This window comes from Copadichromis virginalis, linkage group LG4, assembly GCF_057382275.1.
Source record: "Copadichromis virginalis isolate Kocher_CV1m ecotype Utaka linkage group LG4, C_Virginalis_male_GT1.1, whole genome shotgun sequence".
Taxonomy (NCBI): Eukaryota; Metazoa; Chordata; class Actinopteri; order Cichliformes; family Cichlidae; genus Copadichromis; species Copadichromis virginalis.
This window is the reverse complement of record NC_140621.1, coordinates 22,351,635-22,367,568: the sequence shown is the minus strand read 5'-3', so window position 1 is coordinate 22,367,568 and position 15,934 is coordinate 22,351,635. Positions and strand designations below refer to the sequence as shown.

The 15,934-nt window shown below is 41.3% G+C and overlaps 2 protein-coding genes across 3 annotated transcripts in view; both read left to right on the top strand.

Moving 5' to 3' along the window:
- The window catches only part of adcy9b (adenylate cyclase 9b), a 37,724-nt gene extending 35,274 nt beyond the window's left edge, over positions 1-2,450 (top strand). The window contains exon 10 of the mRNA XM_085454238.1: positions 162-2,450. Within this exon, the coding sequence (XP_085310364.1) occupies positions 162-1,521 (1,360 nt within the window). The 3' untranslated portion in view covers positions 1,522-2,450. The remainder of the gene's footprint in view (positions 1-161) is intronic.
- A 5,299-nt stretch (positions 2,451-7,749) lies between these two features.
- Positions 7,750-15,934, top strand: part of crebbpb (CREB binding lysine acetyltransferase b) — a 46,919-nt gene continuing 38,734 nt past the window's right edge. For both annotated transcript variants that reach the window (XM_085454235.1, XM_085454234.1), the window contains exon 1: positions 7,750-8,611. In XM_085454235.1, coding sequence (XP_085310361.1) covers positions 8,527-8,611 — 85 coding nt within the window. In that variant the 5' untranslated portion in view covers positions 7,750-8,526. The remainder of the gene's footprint in view (positions 8,612-15,934) is intronic.

Sequence of the window (15,934 nt, the reverse complement as noted above, 5' to 3'; positions counted from 1 at the left end):
CTGAGCGATGGCAGTTTGATTTTGGTGAGATGCATTGAGTTTATAGCAAATGCTGCATTTGGTTATTTGTAATCGTAACAGCTGCACTATTTCTTAAAGTATTCTAAACTTTCCTTTCCCTCTTTCTTCTCTTTTTTCTCTTTCTTCTCTTTCTCAACCAGGTCTGATGGCCAGAACAACAGCAGCAGCAACAGCAACACCTCCATTGTCATGTCTGACAGCCCACTGGAACTTGACCCACAGACCCACCCACAGGACCTTCTCGGCCGTGAGGCCTGTGTGGCCTTTTTCCTCCTCCTTCTCTTGGTCTGGTTTCTTAACCGTGAATTTGAGGTCAGTTACCGTCTGCATTACCATGGCAATGTGGAAGCTGATCAACACCGCATCAAGATCCAGAACATGAGGGACCAGGCCGACTGGCTGCTACGCAATATCATTCCCATACATGTGGCCGAGCAGCTCAAGGTTACCCAGAGCTACTCCAAGAACCATGACAATGTGGGTGTAATATTTGCCAGTATTGTTAACTTTAGTGAATTTTATGAAGAAAGCTATGAAGGAGGTAAGGAGTGCTATCGTGTCCTCAACGAGCTGATTGGAGACTTTGATGAGCTCCTACGGAAGCCCGTCTTTGCTAATATAGAAAAGATCAAGACCATTGGTGCCACTTACATGGCAGCAGCAGGACTCAACGCTCAGCAGTGTGCAGATGCAGCACATCCTCACGCCCACCTCCGAGCTCTTTTTGAATTTGCCCTTGAAATGATGCGTGTGGTGGATGACTTTAACAAGAACATGTTAGGGTTTGGCTTTAAGCTTCGTATTGGATTTAATCACGGGCCTCTAACAGCAGGCGTAATTGGCACCACCAAGCTTCTTTATGATATCTGGGGCGACACGGTCAACATTGCCAGCCGCATGGATACCACAGGCGTGGAGTGTCGTGTCCAGGTCAGCGAAGAGAGTTACTGTGTTCTTAGCGGCATGGATTACGAGTTTGATTATCGCGGCACAGTTAATGTCAAGGGCAAAGGTCAGATGAAGACCTTCCTTTATCCTAAAAGCAGCGATAGTGGCCCGGTGCCTCAGTACCAGCTCTCAGTCTCTCCAGAGATCCGAGCACAGGTGGATGGCAGCATCGGGCGCTCACCCACTGACGAAATTGCAAGCATGGTCCCTGCAACCAGCACCACTGCAAGCAGTACTAATACTATGGTACCCAGTGCCAGCACTGGTTCCCCTAGTACAACAGGGCTTACTCACGTGAAAGAGGTAGATAGCCGTGAAAGACGTCCCACTGCAGAAACTTCTGCTGCCAGGCGATCAAAGTCTCACACTGGCCTGACATCTGTACATATAACCAATCTTGAAGGACCCCCTTCTTTGTCAGAAAACAAACAACTTATCATCTCAGCCCAGCAGGATACATCCCAAAGGTCAACAAATCCCCTGAAGGATATCAAGAAGGACAATTGCGAGGATGAAACTGGCGGTAATGTTGGCGAGTTAACCAGACTCTAGAAATCGTCAAGTGTGCCGCTTTCATCATCAATCCTCTACCCTTTAAGCTCTCATTCCTTCCAGCTGGCATGTGTAGAATCACTGTACATTTGGTCCTACTTCAGTTGGCGATGGAGGATGTGAAAAGACCCCAAGCTCTCGCCTCACCAGCCAAGAAGCAAGTTGTTTTTTTTTGTGTGTGTTTGTGACAATATAGCCATTTTCACACATGCACTGCAGTACATAATTTTTACTAGACATTACCCAATTGAGCTGCATATAGGAGCACAAACATTTGATCAGACTTCAAATTGGCTTTCCACAGTAAGCTCCTTATAGCACAAAGTGTAGGCAATGTCCAGTTGGGCCTGTGTAAAGATAGAAAAGGCACTTATCCTGAGAATTCGTGGCAAAGGATGGACGTTATGTGTCCTGCTTCTTGCACATGCTAAGAAAGCAGCACCTTCATCTAAACCAAAAGGAGTATTTCCAGCAGCGTGAAGTGGACTGTCACCTGCAGCATGTGAGAAGGGACAATTGTAGATGTTCTGGTGGGATACAGTGGGGCAAAAAAGTATTTAGTCAGCCACCGATTGTGCAAGTTCTCCCACTTAAAATGATGACAGAGGTCAGTAATTTGCACCAGAGGTACACTTCAACTGTGAGAGACAGAATGTGAAAAAAAAATCCAGGAATTCACATGGTAGGATTTGTAAAGAATTTATTCGTAAATCAGGGTGGAAAATAAGTATTTGGTCACCTCAAACAAGGAAAATCTCTGGCTCTCACAGACCTGTAACGTCTTCTGTAAGAAGCTTTTCTGTCCCCCACTCGTTACCTGTATGAATGGCACCTGTTTGAACCCATCATCTGTATAAAAGACACCTGTCCACAGCCTCAAACAGTCAGACTCCAAACTCCGCCATGGCCAAGACCAAAGAGCTTTCGAAGGACACCAGGAAAAGTATTGTAGACCTGCACCAGACTGGGAAGAGTGAATCTACAATAGGCAAGCAGCTTGGTGTGAAAAAAATCAACTGTGGGAGCAATCATCAGAAAATGGAAGACATACAAGACCACTGATAATCTCCCTCGATCTGGGGCTCCACGCAAGATCTCATCCCGTGGGGTCAAAATGATCATGAGAACGGTGAGCAAAGATCCCAGAACCACACGGGGGGACCTGGTGAATGACCTGCAGAGAGCTGGGACCAAAGTAACAAAGGTCACCATCAGTAACACACTACAACGGCAGGGAATCAAATCCCGCAGTGCCAGACGTGTTCCGCTGCTGAAGCCAGTGCATGTCCAGGCCCGTCTGAAGTTTGCCAGAGAGCACATGGATGATACAGCAGAGGATTGGGAGAATGTCATGTGGTCAGATGAAACCAAAGTAGAACTCTTTGGTATAAACTCAACTCGTCGTGTTTGGAGGAAGAAGAATACTGAGTTGCATCCCAAGAACACCATACCTACTGTGAAGCATGGGGGTGGAAACATCATGCTATGGGGCCGTTTTTCTGCCAAGGGGACAGGACGACTGATCCGTGTTAAGGACAGAATGAATGGGGCCATGTATCGTGAGATTTTGAGCCAAAACCTCCTTCCATCAGTGAGAACTTTGAAGATGAAACGAGGCTGGGTCTTCCAACATGACAATGATCCAAAACACACCGCCCGGGCAACAAAGGAGTGTCTCCGTAAGAAGCATTTGAAAGTCCTGGAGTGGCCTAGCCAGTCTCCAGACCTCAACCCCATAGAAAATCTGTGGTGGGAGTTGAAAGTCCGTGTTGCTCGGCGACAGCCCCAAAACATCACTGCTCTCGAGAAGATCTGCATGGAGGAATGGGCCAAAATACCAGCTACTGTGTGTGCAAACCTGGTAAAGACCTATAGTAAACATTTGACCTCTGTTATTGCCAACAAAGGTTATGTTACAAAGTATTGAGTTGTATTTTTGTTATTGACCAAATACTTATTTTCCACCCTGATTTACGAATAAATTCTTTACAAATCCTACCATGTGGATTCATGGATTTTTTTTTCACATTCTGTCTCTCACAGTTGAAGTGTACCTCTGGTGCAAACTACTGACCTCTGTCATCGTTTTAAGTGGGGGAACTTGCACAATCGGTGGCTGACTAAATACTTTTTTGCCCCACTGTACATGTGTGAAAACGGCTCACAGTTGGCTGATGTTATCGAGAGTGGAGGGTGGACCACAAAGATGGTCTTAGGCAGTAACGCACAAGAAAAGGGAAAATGTGACAGCTGACTCTGGACCTTCTCTTGCCTGTCGCAGATCCCATTATCTGCCATTAACTTATTTGATTATCTTTAAACCTTTAATCTTGATTATTTCTTTCATATGTCTTTTTAAGTGCCTTTAGAGTAGAATATTATGTAGACTAAGCCTTTATAAATAAGGGAATAACAACATAAAGGGAAAATTGTAAATTAGAAAGCTTTTTGGGAAGAAAAGCTTTGCTTTTGTTACAGGTTTACTTTTTAAACTATGTTTTGCTATGATAGTTTTGCCTTTTATTAAAAAGAAAAGCAACAATGTGTAAAACATCACAATATGTGACAAGCGAAGGGCAAAATTATGTACGAGTAAAAAAAAAAATGCACCGCACTAAAATCCTGCAGAGCCTGTGTCCATGTTGTTCTTGAAAACCAGAAAACGCATCAGGAAAGGCACAACGGGAACAAATCGGTACAGGCTAAAGGCAGACGAGGCTGAGCTGTGAGTTGTCGAGTGAGTGTATTGCTCTTATGCAGTGTGTGTCTGTATAGTAAGATCACTTAGGCTTTAATAAGGGGAGGTGCCTATGAGTTACTCAAATGACTGAAACTGCAGGTTTACAAATAGAAACTTGTTTGCTGATGTGGCAGCTTTTTCTCTGGCCTCAGTTAAGATCTTTGCATTGCCTCAGCACTGAGGCATGATGGTCTAAACTGCATTTAATCAGCATGCTCGCAGCATCATAGGCTAACTGCTACTAGTGTTTGTGCCCTCTGCACATCCAGACTCTTGTAGGAGCTCAAACTATCTAACTGTGTTTAGTGAGTATTTTAATGGGTCCTACAAGATGCTGGCGTACCTATAGAGTGTCTTAAATTGTGTCTTAATTTCTTTTTTTTAGATGGATTAGAGAATAAAACTGCCTGGGTTAGCTATGGATTACACTGTGTGTTAGTTGATTGTGTTTTAGGACATGGATGATCAAAGTGGAATGTCACAATAAAAATGTGTTTAATAGTGTTAATTGTTACACAAAACTTGAACTTTCTATCTGAGGCGTCTTAATCTACTTTCTGTTATCTAAAGGACATTACTGGATGCAAACATCTGGACACTTTTACAGCTTCATACTTTCAGTGACATGAAAACTTTACATAACGGCATTGTAAATGCAAACGGCAGTGCACCAAAAGGTATTTCATAGAAGGGTCTCTGTGCTTTTCGCTTTCCCTTTAATTTTTTCTATCTATAATGTCAGAACAGTTTTCATCTCTCTTGCTGTTACATTTTCTTTCTTCTGCTGTTTAAAAAAAAAAGGATTGTGTGCTCAGACGTAAAAATGGTTTCACCAGTGCACCATTTCTTGACCTGAACTCAAGTAATAGAACAAGCGTTGCAAATAAAAATAATTCATCATCAAGTAATTTATGTAAGCTGCTGCAGCTAACAACACCTTAATAGTTAAATAGTTTGCTCGCATTGTTTTCTAAGTGTGGAGTTAGGGTAGCTTGTGCCTTTTAAATTTAAACATGTCATATTTTAAAGTTCTGTTGCTTTTCATTTCTCAAGACACTTAATATTGATCAAAATTTAAAATACTGACGCTTGTGCTTGAATCATTTAATTTGATAAAATATTGAAAGATGAGATTTCAGCAGTGCCTTTTCTTGACATGTATAAGTAAATATAAATATGCCAAATATGTGACATTATTTGGATTTATTGCGGATTTTAAATTCCTTTTTCTCTTTTATTTTATAATGTTATAATAATTTACTTATGCAGTTGGTTTAAATGTAACAACAATGGTTTAAAAGGGAAAATAACCTTCCTTTGCTTATGAGCACACAACCCTTAGCACCATTCCATTTTTTTTGGTTTTTTTACACTGTAATAAAGGGAATAACCATTACTGTTCATGGTTAAACACTTAATAGTGGTCATAATTCTTGAGTGTTGAGCTACCTTTTAAATGGAATTTTCCTTAATAATTTTGATAAGCCCTGTTGAATAAGCTGTTTGTTTGTTTTTTACTCTGAACAGGTGAAAATCTGAAAGGTGTGTTAACTCACACTTGACATGCCTTCTTTTTCCCTTGTGTCACCGCAAACATGAGCGCATCTTTTGATTTGCTGTGATTTAATGAGATGTGAGTGGCATTCTGAATCAGCAGAATGGCACAAATATTAATGCCAAAGAGTGTCATTGCCATCTCTTGGATTTTCTCTTTTTGTTGTCTTCTTAATTTGCAGGTATTTTGTGCACACCTTGTAGTCATCATATACTAACTGGTAAAGGCGCTCATTTTTTAATGTGCGGTATGCCTTTATATTGTATAGTATCTGAGCATTTTCTAGAATTTATATAAGCGCATGTATTAGAATATTACTTGTCTTAAGAACTGGGTAATTTTAACAATGTTGGAATAATACTTGCATGTGTGTTTAAAAAAAAATGTGTGCATTTGTAAAACTTTGTGATTGTGTGTATTTTGGAAGAGATGCTCCAATCCTAGCAGGAATGTGAACAGTGAGGCTTCAGTTGGTAGAGATTTAAGTTCCTTTTTAATCCAAACTAGCCAAATAAAACTGTGGAGACGTTGCAAGACCTCTCTGGTTGGTAGTATTGAAAAGTAGCCCGCTGTCGATCCCTCTAAGTTTTAAAGGGGGCCTATTATGCTCTTTTCTGGGTCATTATTTCGATTTTTGCACTCTAGTAAAGTAACTTTGGATGATTCACAGTTCTTTATCACCTTTACCCTACGCTATATGGACACATTACACCTACAAGAGCTGCTCAGCCATGTAAACTGATTTCATGAAGCTCCCAGTTTACAGTTTTTGTGCTGATGTTAATGCAAGAAGAGGTTTGGGACTCTGCAGTTACTGAGTCAGCAGTAGAAAGTGTCTGAAACCTGAACTTTGGGCTTAAAGTGAATTTTTTTTTCTTTTGTACATCAACCTCATTATTCAAAACTTTTTGGTTAGTGTGTCTGATATTGTAACATAAAACAATTATATATGAGAGAAAAGAAGAAAAGCATAATGGGTCCACTTCTATGAACTGTTGCTTTCTTTGGATATGTTTTTGTATATAGCACGCTAACAGGTGAAGTTAAATTTAATAATAAATAAAGTCAGTTGCTGGGAAATGTTGTCCTAATGAATTTATAGCCTGTATACTACCAGTGATAGATTGAAACAATAGACGTACATGGTACAAGTTTTTGTTTGTTTGTTTTTTACTTTACACTTACCCTCAAATGTATTTCATAAGCAAACTGTGTACTTTCTAGTCCAATGCATTTAACTGAGTGCAGCTTTTTAATTATATTTCTTAACTGATTATGCTATCCACCAATACAGGCAGCTACAAGATTTCATGCAACTTAAACATTGGTGCATCGATACACATTTATAACAAAGACATAAGCTCGACTGTGTGCTTGGCTAGTACTTCATTGTAGTTTTCTGTTTTCTAGTTAGTTTATATATATATATATACACACACTCATACTCTGAAAGGTGCTTCTTCCCAAAAATTAATCATCTACTTTCACACTTCACAGAGAATCTTCACTTGATTTTTATATAAGTAAGTAGACATAAGTTTGATGGGATAATATGTAAGTTTTTAAAACCTTTCCTGTAAGCACCAATAGTCACATACTGGTTTATCATAGCTTGTGTACTTGATAGTGTATTCGCTAAAAGTAAAGGCTGCTTTATCTGTTTCTATATAACAGTGTATAGCATTGACTCGCGTTTTAGCCTGCGAAATACAAAAAAAAGTTCCATTTCAGGTAGCGACTGTTGGGTGTTTGAAAAGTTTGAAACAGGTAGCTCGTTTTTTCTGTGTAATCCACCCCTAGAGGCAACTTCTCGTACGTCCACATGACGCACGGTGGGGACACAGGTTTACGTCAGGGCGTCAGCGCGCCTCCCCCCTCCCCCCACAGTCTAGCTGGGAAGAAAAAAAAAACTTTTTTGTATCGGAGGAATCAACAGCCGCCATCTTGACGCGGCTCATAGTCTGGATTTCGGGGGGAGCATTAAATTAAAAAACCGATCGGAGCCACACGGAGCGGACTCAAACGGCTTTTTTCGTGCAGAAAATCGAAGCGTGAGCTCTTCCGATTAGAAATAATGCAAATATGTGAGGGCTAAGTGGGGTTTTGTCGTCTCGAAAGCCCTCTGTATATTTGATTTCCCTTTTAGAGAGCGCCGCTTCTCGCCGTATCGCCGTCCCGAGACGCTTTATTTATCGGGAGACAGCGACCAGAAAAATAATCCGTCTCATAGAAAATATTTTTCGAATTTTGATCTTTTTATTTAAGCCAAAAACGGAATTTATGGCTGCTCGTTTCGACTGCGAAAAAAATGATTCTGTGCGGACGTGAAATCGGCGATCTGCGGAGAAAGGGATTCGCTTATGCTTCGTGCCATATTTTATGATTGATTTTTATTTATTTTTCTCGGACTGAAATAATTTTTGGACGTGATTATTGAGGATAATTATGTGGGTGTTGGGTGTTGGATTATCATGGGGTGATCTTAGGTGGCGAAGCGTGGCGCTGTTGCCTATCTTTTGAAATCCTTTTTCTCCAGGCGGCGTTTCGCCAGTCTGCCAGTCAAAGAAAAGGAGGAAAAAACTGTTAAATTGCTCCTTGGCGCCTAACAATACAAGTGACCAGCGACTGCAAACCGGGGGGCGAAGATTTGGACTGATTTCTACTTTTATTCGTCGGTGTCTTTAAGCGCTTGTAATATTTGCCGACGAGGATGGCTGACAATCTTATGGATGTGGGACCCCCCACTGCAAAGCGACCCAAGATCAATTCACCTCCCTCAGGATCAGATGGCCCAGGTAAGGACAGGGCATTGTTTTTAGTGTACCTGTTGTGACGAAGGTGTAGTAGTAGTAATAGTGGTAATCACAGTTTTCAAGCTACACTGTGCACAGTTTGTGCCCCTCAACAGAAGTGAACGCATCATCTATGTACAGGAAAGCGGTCACTTGAGCGGACTGCAACTTTTCACAGGAAAACAGCACATGGTGATGTTATAGGAATAGTTTGCTTTAATCTATAGATCACAAAATAATGGCTGTAAAAGACAAATGGCGTAAAAGGGGCTCAAGCTCAATGCATTTCCATCACACGAGGTTTTCAGCTGCTCAACAGGCAGAATTTGCTCCCAACTTTTCAACCTTTGTTGGGATAAATGTTAAATGCCTAAATTGTGTTTTATCATCATAATATATCTTAAGATAAGGAAAACTACAGGGCTCTGGCAGCACTGATGAAAATGCTGCTTCGGTGTCTGGAGTTGAATCGCACTTTGTGTCGTGCTCCTTGACACTGGAGCCGTGCAGATTCGTGACAGCACAAGCTGTTGATAAACCTGCTGTTTGACTGAGTGATAGTCGGACTGCCAGTGAAAGATCAGGTCTTCCTCACATGCTGAAATAGGTTTTTTGCTTTAAGTTAGTTTAGAACACGAACTGGACAGCAAACTTTTCTGCTGTTTTTTCTTCTTCAGGGAAGCATATTTGCATATCCTTTCCTGTTGTAAAAAGCTATCATGGGGAAGTCTGAGGCGTTTAGAGGGTAGCCCAATGGTCTGCCTGTTAAGCGGTGAAACCTGAAGAGCAACTTTGCTGATCCTACTCGAGAAAGGACTTTCGAATAAGACGGAAGGACTTTTTTTCTTTCCTTTACACGGCATGCCTCCTCCTTACAGGTTATGTCACCCTGTGATTTGTGTTTGTGGTTAGGAAAAGAAAACATAACAGTCTATTGGCTTGTTTGATATGATGAGCTTACTTTTTATTTTTGTCCCATTAAAATAAGAAACGAACGCATGACTATAGTAACAATGCAAGGATTGCTTCGCAATTACATGGGGACTTTTTAAACTTGAGGACATCCTTTCTTATTATGTCTCTTTAAGGTACACCTCAAATAGTCCAGTTGTATTGAAAAATACACTTTTGAATCAGAGCTGTGGAAAAGTAATATGCACTATTTTCACTTTGCTGAAAAGCTACTGCTGCAGAAGTACTCTGTATATACTTTCCATCTGTATACAGTGTAGTTGTCTACCAATTTAAGCCTTGATGACGTTAAGGGTTTACTCGTTGTAAGCATCAAAAAAGCATGTAGGGTCTTATTTCAGTGAAGACTTGCATTTCATTGCTGGGTTTGCATTAGTTAATCGATTCCTAATAAGATTCCTAGGTAATGCTAAGAATCTTAATCTTCAGGTGGCTTATTAAGCTGAAGCATCAATTTTCAGGAATATGTTGAGCTGTCAAACTTAGAATGGTGAAATGAGCTGCTCATATATTAAAATGCATGGCACTAAGGTGCTACCAAAGATGTGAAGGGGAAAGAACACAGCATGTTGTGGAGATAAGCAAAAAGAAAACCACCAAAAAATACACTGAGCAGAAATTAGGTGTAGCTTAAGGGGAGTGATAAAACACAGTCGGGGTTAATGTAAAAACTAATCTCCAGGTCGCCTACCCAGAAGGGTAGCGGGAACCTTCAGATGTTTCTAAATCTCCCTGTGGGAAGCACTTAAGTAGAGAATCTCTTTAAGTTTGAAATGCAATTTTTTTTTGGGAATGCTCAATAAGGTTTAAACCCATGTAGGTCACCCACCCAGAAAGGTGACCGAAACATTCGCTGGGCAATAAAGCAGCCCTACCTGGGGCTTCTTCCTCCTCCACTGCAGTTGGAAACTATCTGTTTTAGTTGATGTTCACACAAAATGTATGTTTTTAATAAGCCATTGTAGGATGTTTAGTGTTTTCCACAGGAGCAGTAGAGATGCAGGTAGATGGTTGCGCACCCATGTTTTCTTTAAAGAATTATTAAATGTTATGTTTCAAGAGGTGTCCCTTTGCATGTTTAAGTGGGGCTATATGTTAAAAATAAACAGGGCAATAATGAGCTGCATCTTTCGGATATTTCTGTTCTGCTGGTTGGATTCAGCATAAAGATTTTGCTCAGCAGCCACCGGGGGTTTGTTGCAGGAGCGCATCAAGCATATTTCCACACTCTTTGGGTTCTGCTTAGGGTGGACACCCCTCCCCCTGACCAGGAGGACCACTGCAGCAGTGCTAAACAGCTAACCCTCATATTTCCCTGGTTTAAAGGGAAACATGAGGGTTAGCGGTGTAGCAGGCACACAACTTTTAAATTAAGAGCAAGGCGATCGTCCACTAGTAAATCAATAGAGGAGCGTGTCACTCGTGGTGCAACACTCATTTTCTCTCGGAGACCTCCTCTAGTTTAAATTGTGGCATGCTCGAGGGATAAAGACCAACTTTAAAAAAACGATTGTTCTGTTGCTCGTCAAATAAACGGAATTCATATTAATTCCAAAGTAAATTGTGTGAATGCAGTCCATTCAAATTTCAACGCTAATTACTGACTGATCATTTAAATATTGTGGGGCTTCAGCGTGTTTGTCCAAATCATCCTGACTGTTATTTACACATTATATTGCCGACTGAGTCACCTTGGTAACTATTATTAGTAGTTGGGCCGATAGGAACGACATCACCCTATGCCACATCAAGCCAACTGTGTACAGAGCTGATGTTCACAGGCACAAATTAACAAAAACATCAAATACTGCTAATGTGTGACTTTTTTGTTTTTGTTTTTTCCCCCATGGTGCACTACTCTCTTGTCAGTATGTGCCTGTGGCTTCAGGCCAGTGTCGCTTGTTTTCATTTGTATGACTGAGTGGGCGTGTCAGCACCACAGGCAGTAGCAGCCATCTTCAATCCTACCGCTCACCTAACGGGTTTCTCTCTTCCTCTTTCTGGCCTCGGTGTCTAGGAGACTACCAACTCCTGGGTGTATTGGTAGTAGAGATGGCACGATACCACTTTTTTATGTCCGATACCGATACCGATATCATAAATTTGGATATCTGCCGATACCGATATGAATCCGATATAGTGTTTTTTTAATCAACAAAACTGTTTTTTAAATATCTTGCTGCATTTTGTATAAGTTCATACTCAAGTTTAAAACAACAACTACACTAAAGCTATTCTGTTATACCTGTATGCAAAAAAAATATTTCATAGTTCAGCAATACTGATCAATCTAATAAACTTAGACCTACACCATCCTCCCTATTCTGGTATTTTAAAGAGTACTTAGCGTAAATATTAAGCAACCTAACTAATAGGGTTCCAACTCCCAGCAACAACAAAAATAAATAAATAAAAAATAGGGAACCACCCCTCACGCTCCACCTCATGATGCTTAATCGACGTAATCAACCTTAATTTGATGCAGTGTGAAAAAAAAATTGCACAGAAATCAATTATTTTTCAAGAATAATTAAATAGATTCAACATCTTTCTTCAACAAAATTGCAGACTGCACAGATGGTACCTTCCCAAAGGAAAAAGTACTATAGCTTACTAGGGTATATTAGACTTAACAGTTACTATATACAATAATGGACTTCTATACATTTTACATCAGATTAAAACTTTGGGTGTAAGATTCAGATAAATATTAAATAATTAAAAGCTCGACATTTTAAATGAGAATAAGAAAGAAAATTATGTCTTTGTGCCCCCTTTTCCCTGTTAATGCCCTATCGGCCCCCCTGGCTAAACTTTGCTAGATCCGCCCCTGCACAGTTACCAGCCGTCAGCTACGTAGAAAAAGATCCTGGTGTAGAAAGTAATATTAAATAAATTCTAACAACAGCTGATCAAGCTTAAACGTGCTGCTGTTGTTCAGCCGCTGGTTTCCTCTTTCTGGTGCAAAGTGGGCCAAAAACAAACAAGAGAGACGGACTTGCGACAGAAAAGCCGATCAGCTGATCATTAGCAGTTTCATGATTGAAGTAGCAGCCGGAGAGCGAGAGGCAGTCGCTAGTTAAGCTTAACGCAGGAATGCTTTACAAACATTCAGAGATGGACTTACACACTTGCTTTACTTCTCTCGGGGATAACTTTGTCAGAGATGAAATGCCGGGTTGCTAGCGAAGCTCCACATGCTATCCAGACCACCGACAGGTCCCGCATGCCACAGCCGCTCTATCACGTGATGCATACTGCTCCGACGTGCTAACGTTCTGAGGTGAGTTATGGCGTGTTGCAAGTTTTGTGAGGTGCTTTCGTGATATTTAATGGATCGGATTACATTTTTTATTTTTCTCCGATATCCGATCCAGTAATTTAGGTCAGTATCGGACCGATACCGATACGTAATATCGGATCGGTCCATCTCTAATTGGTAGTGTTCAAGAGTGCTAAAATGTGCTTTTCACAAACCTCTGGATGTGCTGGCTGATGTCTCGTGTGGCGTAATTGGTGGAGATGAGAAGCAGGTGTGGCACTGGATCGCTAAAATCCTCTGAGAAAGTATTTTCAGCAGTTTAATTCATTCAGTTCCTTGCCCCAAAATTAATAAAAAAATTTATATTTTGTGATCTTAGATCGTTTTGCCCAGAAATTTTCTTGTCCATTTCTCTAAATGGTTGCGGTTTTTATAAACACACGGCCGCAAATGATTGCAGCCCCAGCTTTACATGTTTCGTGGGCAGCTAATTTTGAACATCTTGAAATCATCATAGTTCTTATAAAACACCATATTAAAATTTTTACAGTTGCAGTGCCACTCAAATGAGTGGAAAACAGCCCACTCGCACGTTTTCTCTTCACATACAACAGTACGTTTCCTATATTTCTTTGTTTCATCAGTTCAGAGGTTTTCTTTGATCATCATACCTAATTAAAAGGGAGCAGATTGTCATATTGGTCTTTTAAACAAGATTTAAATGTATAATTAACATAATAAAAATAATTGGTACAGAATACATTAACAACACACAAACAGTGTTTTGTCAGAGGTCATACAAGATGTTAGTAAGTATCGTGCTCTCACTATGTACCTATAATTTTTATACAAAAAACTTTGGCGTATATTCAAATAGAAATCTTTTAGAAACAAGTTATGTCACTCTGCAGCCATGTTGGTAACACCTTGGGGCAGTTATTTAGAAATAATAAGAATAAGCCTCTAGGTGTTGTGTGCCATGGGTTTTATGATAACAATGTTACAAAGGAAATGGCAAGAATAAGCAGCCGAATGAACCCATTGTATGTTCTTTGGCCAGTTTTTTGAGTGTGTGCAGTAAATAATTTTTCCCATACACCCCTGTTAAGGTCTGCCCTTTGCATTGCTCACACTCTAAAGCCCCTTTTCCGTTAGTACCTACTCAGATTGACTCGGATCGGCCGGTTTTCCATTATGATCTAGTACTACCTAACCACATGCGTGGTTGTCGTCATTGCAAAGTGTTCGAGCGTACTGCGCCATAATTAATATGCGACATGAACGCTACAAAAAAGGTGGACGTTGAGGCAAGAATATACCTGCAGCTCGGTCTGTGGTGGGTTTTTTTTGGGTTTTTTTTTTCCTTCTTGGTACATATTTCCCTCGTTGCCGGGTTTCAAAATTGGCAGTTTTAACTTTCGTGAACTTAGATACTGAGTAGACTCTAATGGAGAAGGGCCCTTGTCCACTAGTAACTACTTGGGTTGACTTGGCACAGCTTGAATTATTTTTTAGGATTTTCCATTAGGTGATGGTACCAGATACTTTTGTAGTGCCTACTCAGCTGGAGTTCCAAGTGATCTGAAAATTTTATGTCAACAGACTGCATACCACGGATTGGCAGAGGTGCCATTTGATGAGTCTTGAGAGTGTCTCCTTCACGGAAATCAAAACCGCCATTTTTAAAAACCCGGAAACGAGCACAAAAAATACTGACAAAAAGCCGAGCAGCAGGTACACCATTACTTCAACATTCTGCTTTATTGTGGCGTTTGTTTGTTTGTTTGTTTGTTTTTGTTCTTTTGTGCCTGTCCCGTTTGGCTCTTTTGCCATCAGAATTGTTGTCTAAAGGCAAAGAAAGATGCCCAACGGATTTACTTTACCAAATTGACCATCCCAGCCTTGCCATAATGGTCCATTAGATTCACCTTTTATTGTTTATTTTATTTTCACTTACTGAATATGGGACAGACTTGACTGGGGGAAAGAAGGGGAGAAAGAAAGAGGGAAAGAGAAACAGCTGAGAAGAGGGACGGGGGAGAAGGGCAAAAACCAAAAACCAACAGAATGAGCAGAAAAAAAAAAATGCATATATCAATCACCTGGGTCACCTGCTGAGAAAGAAAAAAGAAAACAAGCAGAAGAGAACAAGAGTAATAGAATAAACAACATCACAATGATATATGGGAATATGACAGTAAATACTAAACATTATTGTGCAGCACATAAGATCAACAGAACACAGTGTGCTTTGAGGTAGGAGCCAAAAAGGGTGTAGTTTGTGGGTGTGATCACCCGTGTGTACACCTGTGAGCATGGACGCGTTTGTTTTTTGTTTTTTTAAAAGGTTCCTTCATGTAATGATCTGCTAGAGGGTGTGGGGGGGCCACAGCCCCGTCCTCCAGGGCATGAAGCAGGTATGGAGGAGATCAAAACTCCAGACATCCAGAGGCCCCCAGAACACAAGAGACCAAGGAAGACCAACAGAGGGGCAGCCGCGCCACTGTCCCAGAAAGAGCTGAGGAGAGTCCCAGATGAGGGCTCACTCAGCAGCCGCGGAGCAGAAGCCAGGGGGAGTTGCAGTGACGCGCCCGTGAGCTCCGCCGGCAGCCAGCCGTGCCTGAGTGACCGAGCCCCAGGCCGAGAGGCCGGGGGCACCCCACCTCCGAAGTGGCCCGAGCAAGCCCCAGGCTCCAGGCCCCGATAAGCGGCCGCCAAGGAGTGAGCCGGTGTGTACCTGGACGCCCACCCCCGGACACAAAGAACCACCAACGCACCGATGTCTGAGGGAGTCCGCCACTGGCAGGGGAAGTGGTGGTAGGGGGAGATATTGTGGCGTTTGTGTCACATACAGATAACGTCACGGGACTTTCGGCTGTGTTGCTATAATGACCCCATGGACATTAGGTGGTAAATGATTGTAATGGAAAACAACCAATACCGGTTTGAGTTTTGTCCAACCTCCTCGCTTTGAGCCAAGTAGGAACTAGTAGACAAAGGCTATATGTGGGATGTCCAAGGCAGCAAGCTGAACTGAACAATGGGCTTTGGCTAAAATTTTCATTTTATTTTATTTTGTTTTATTTTTTAGT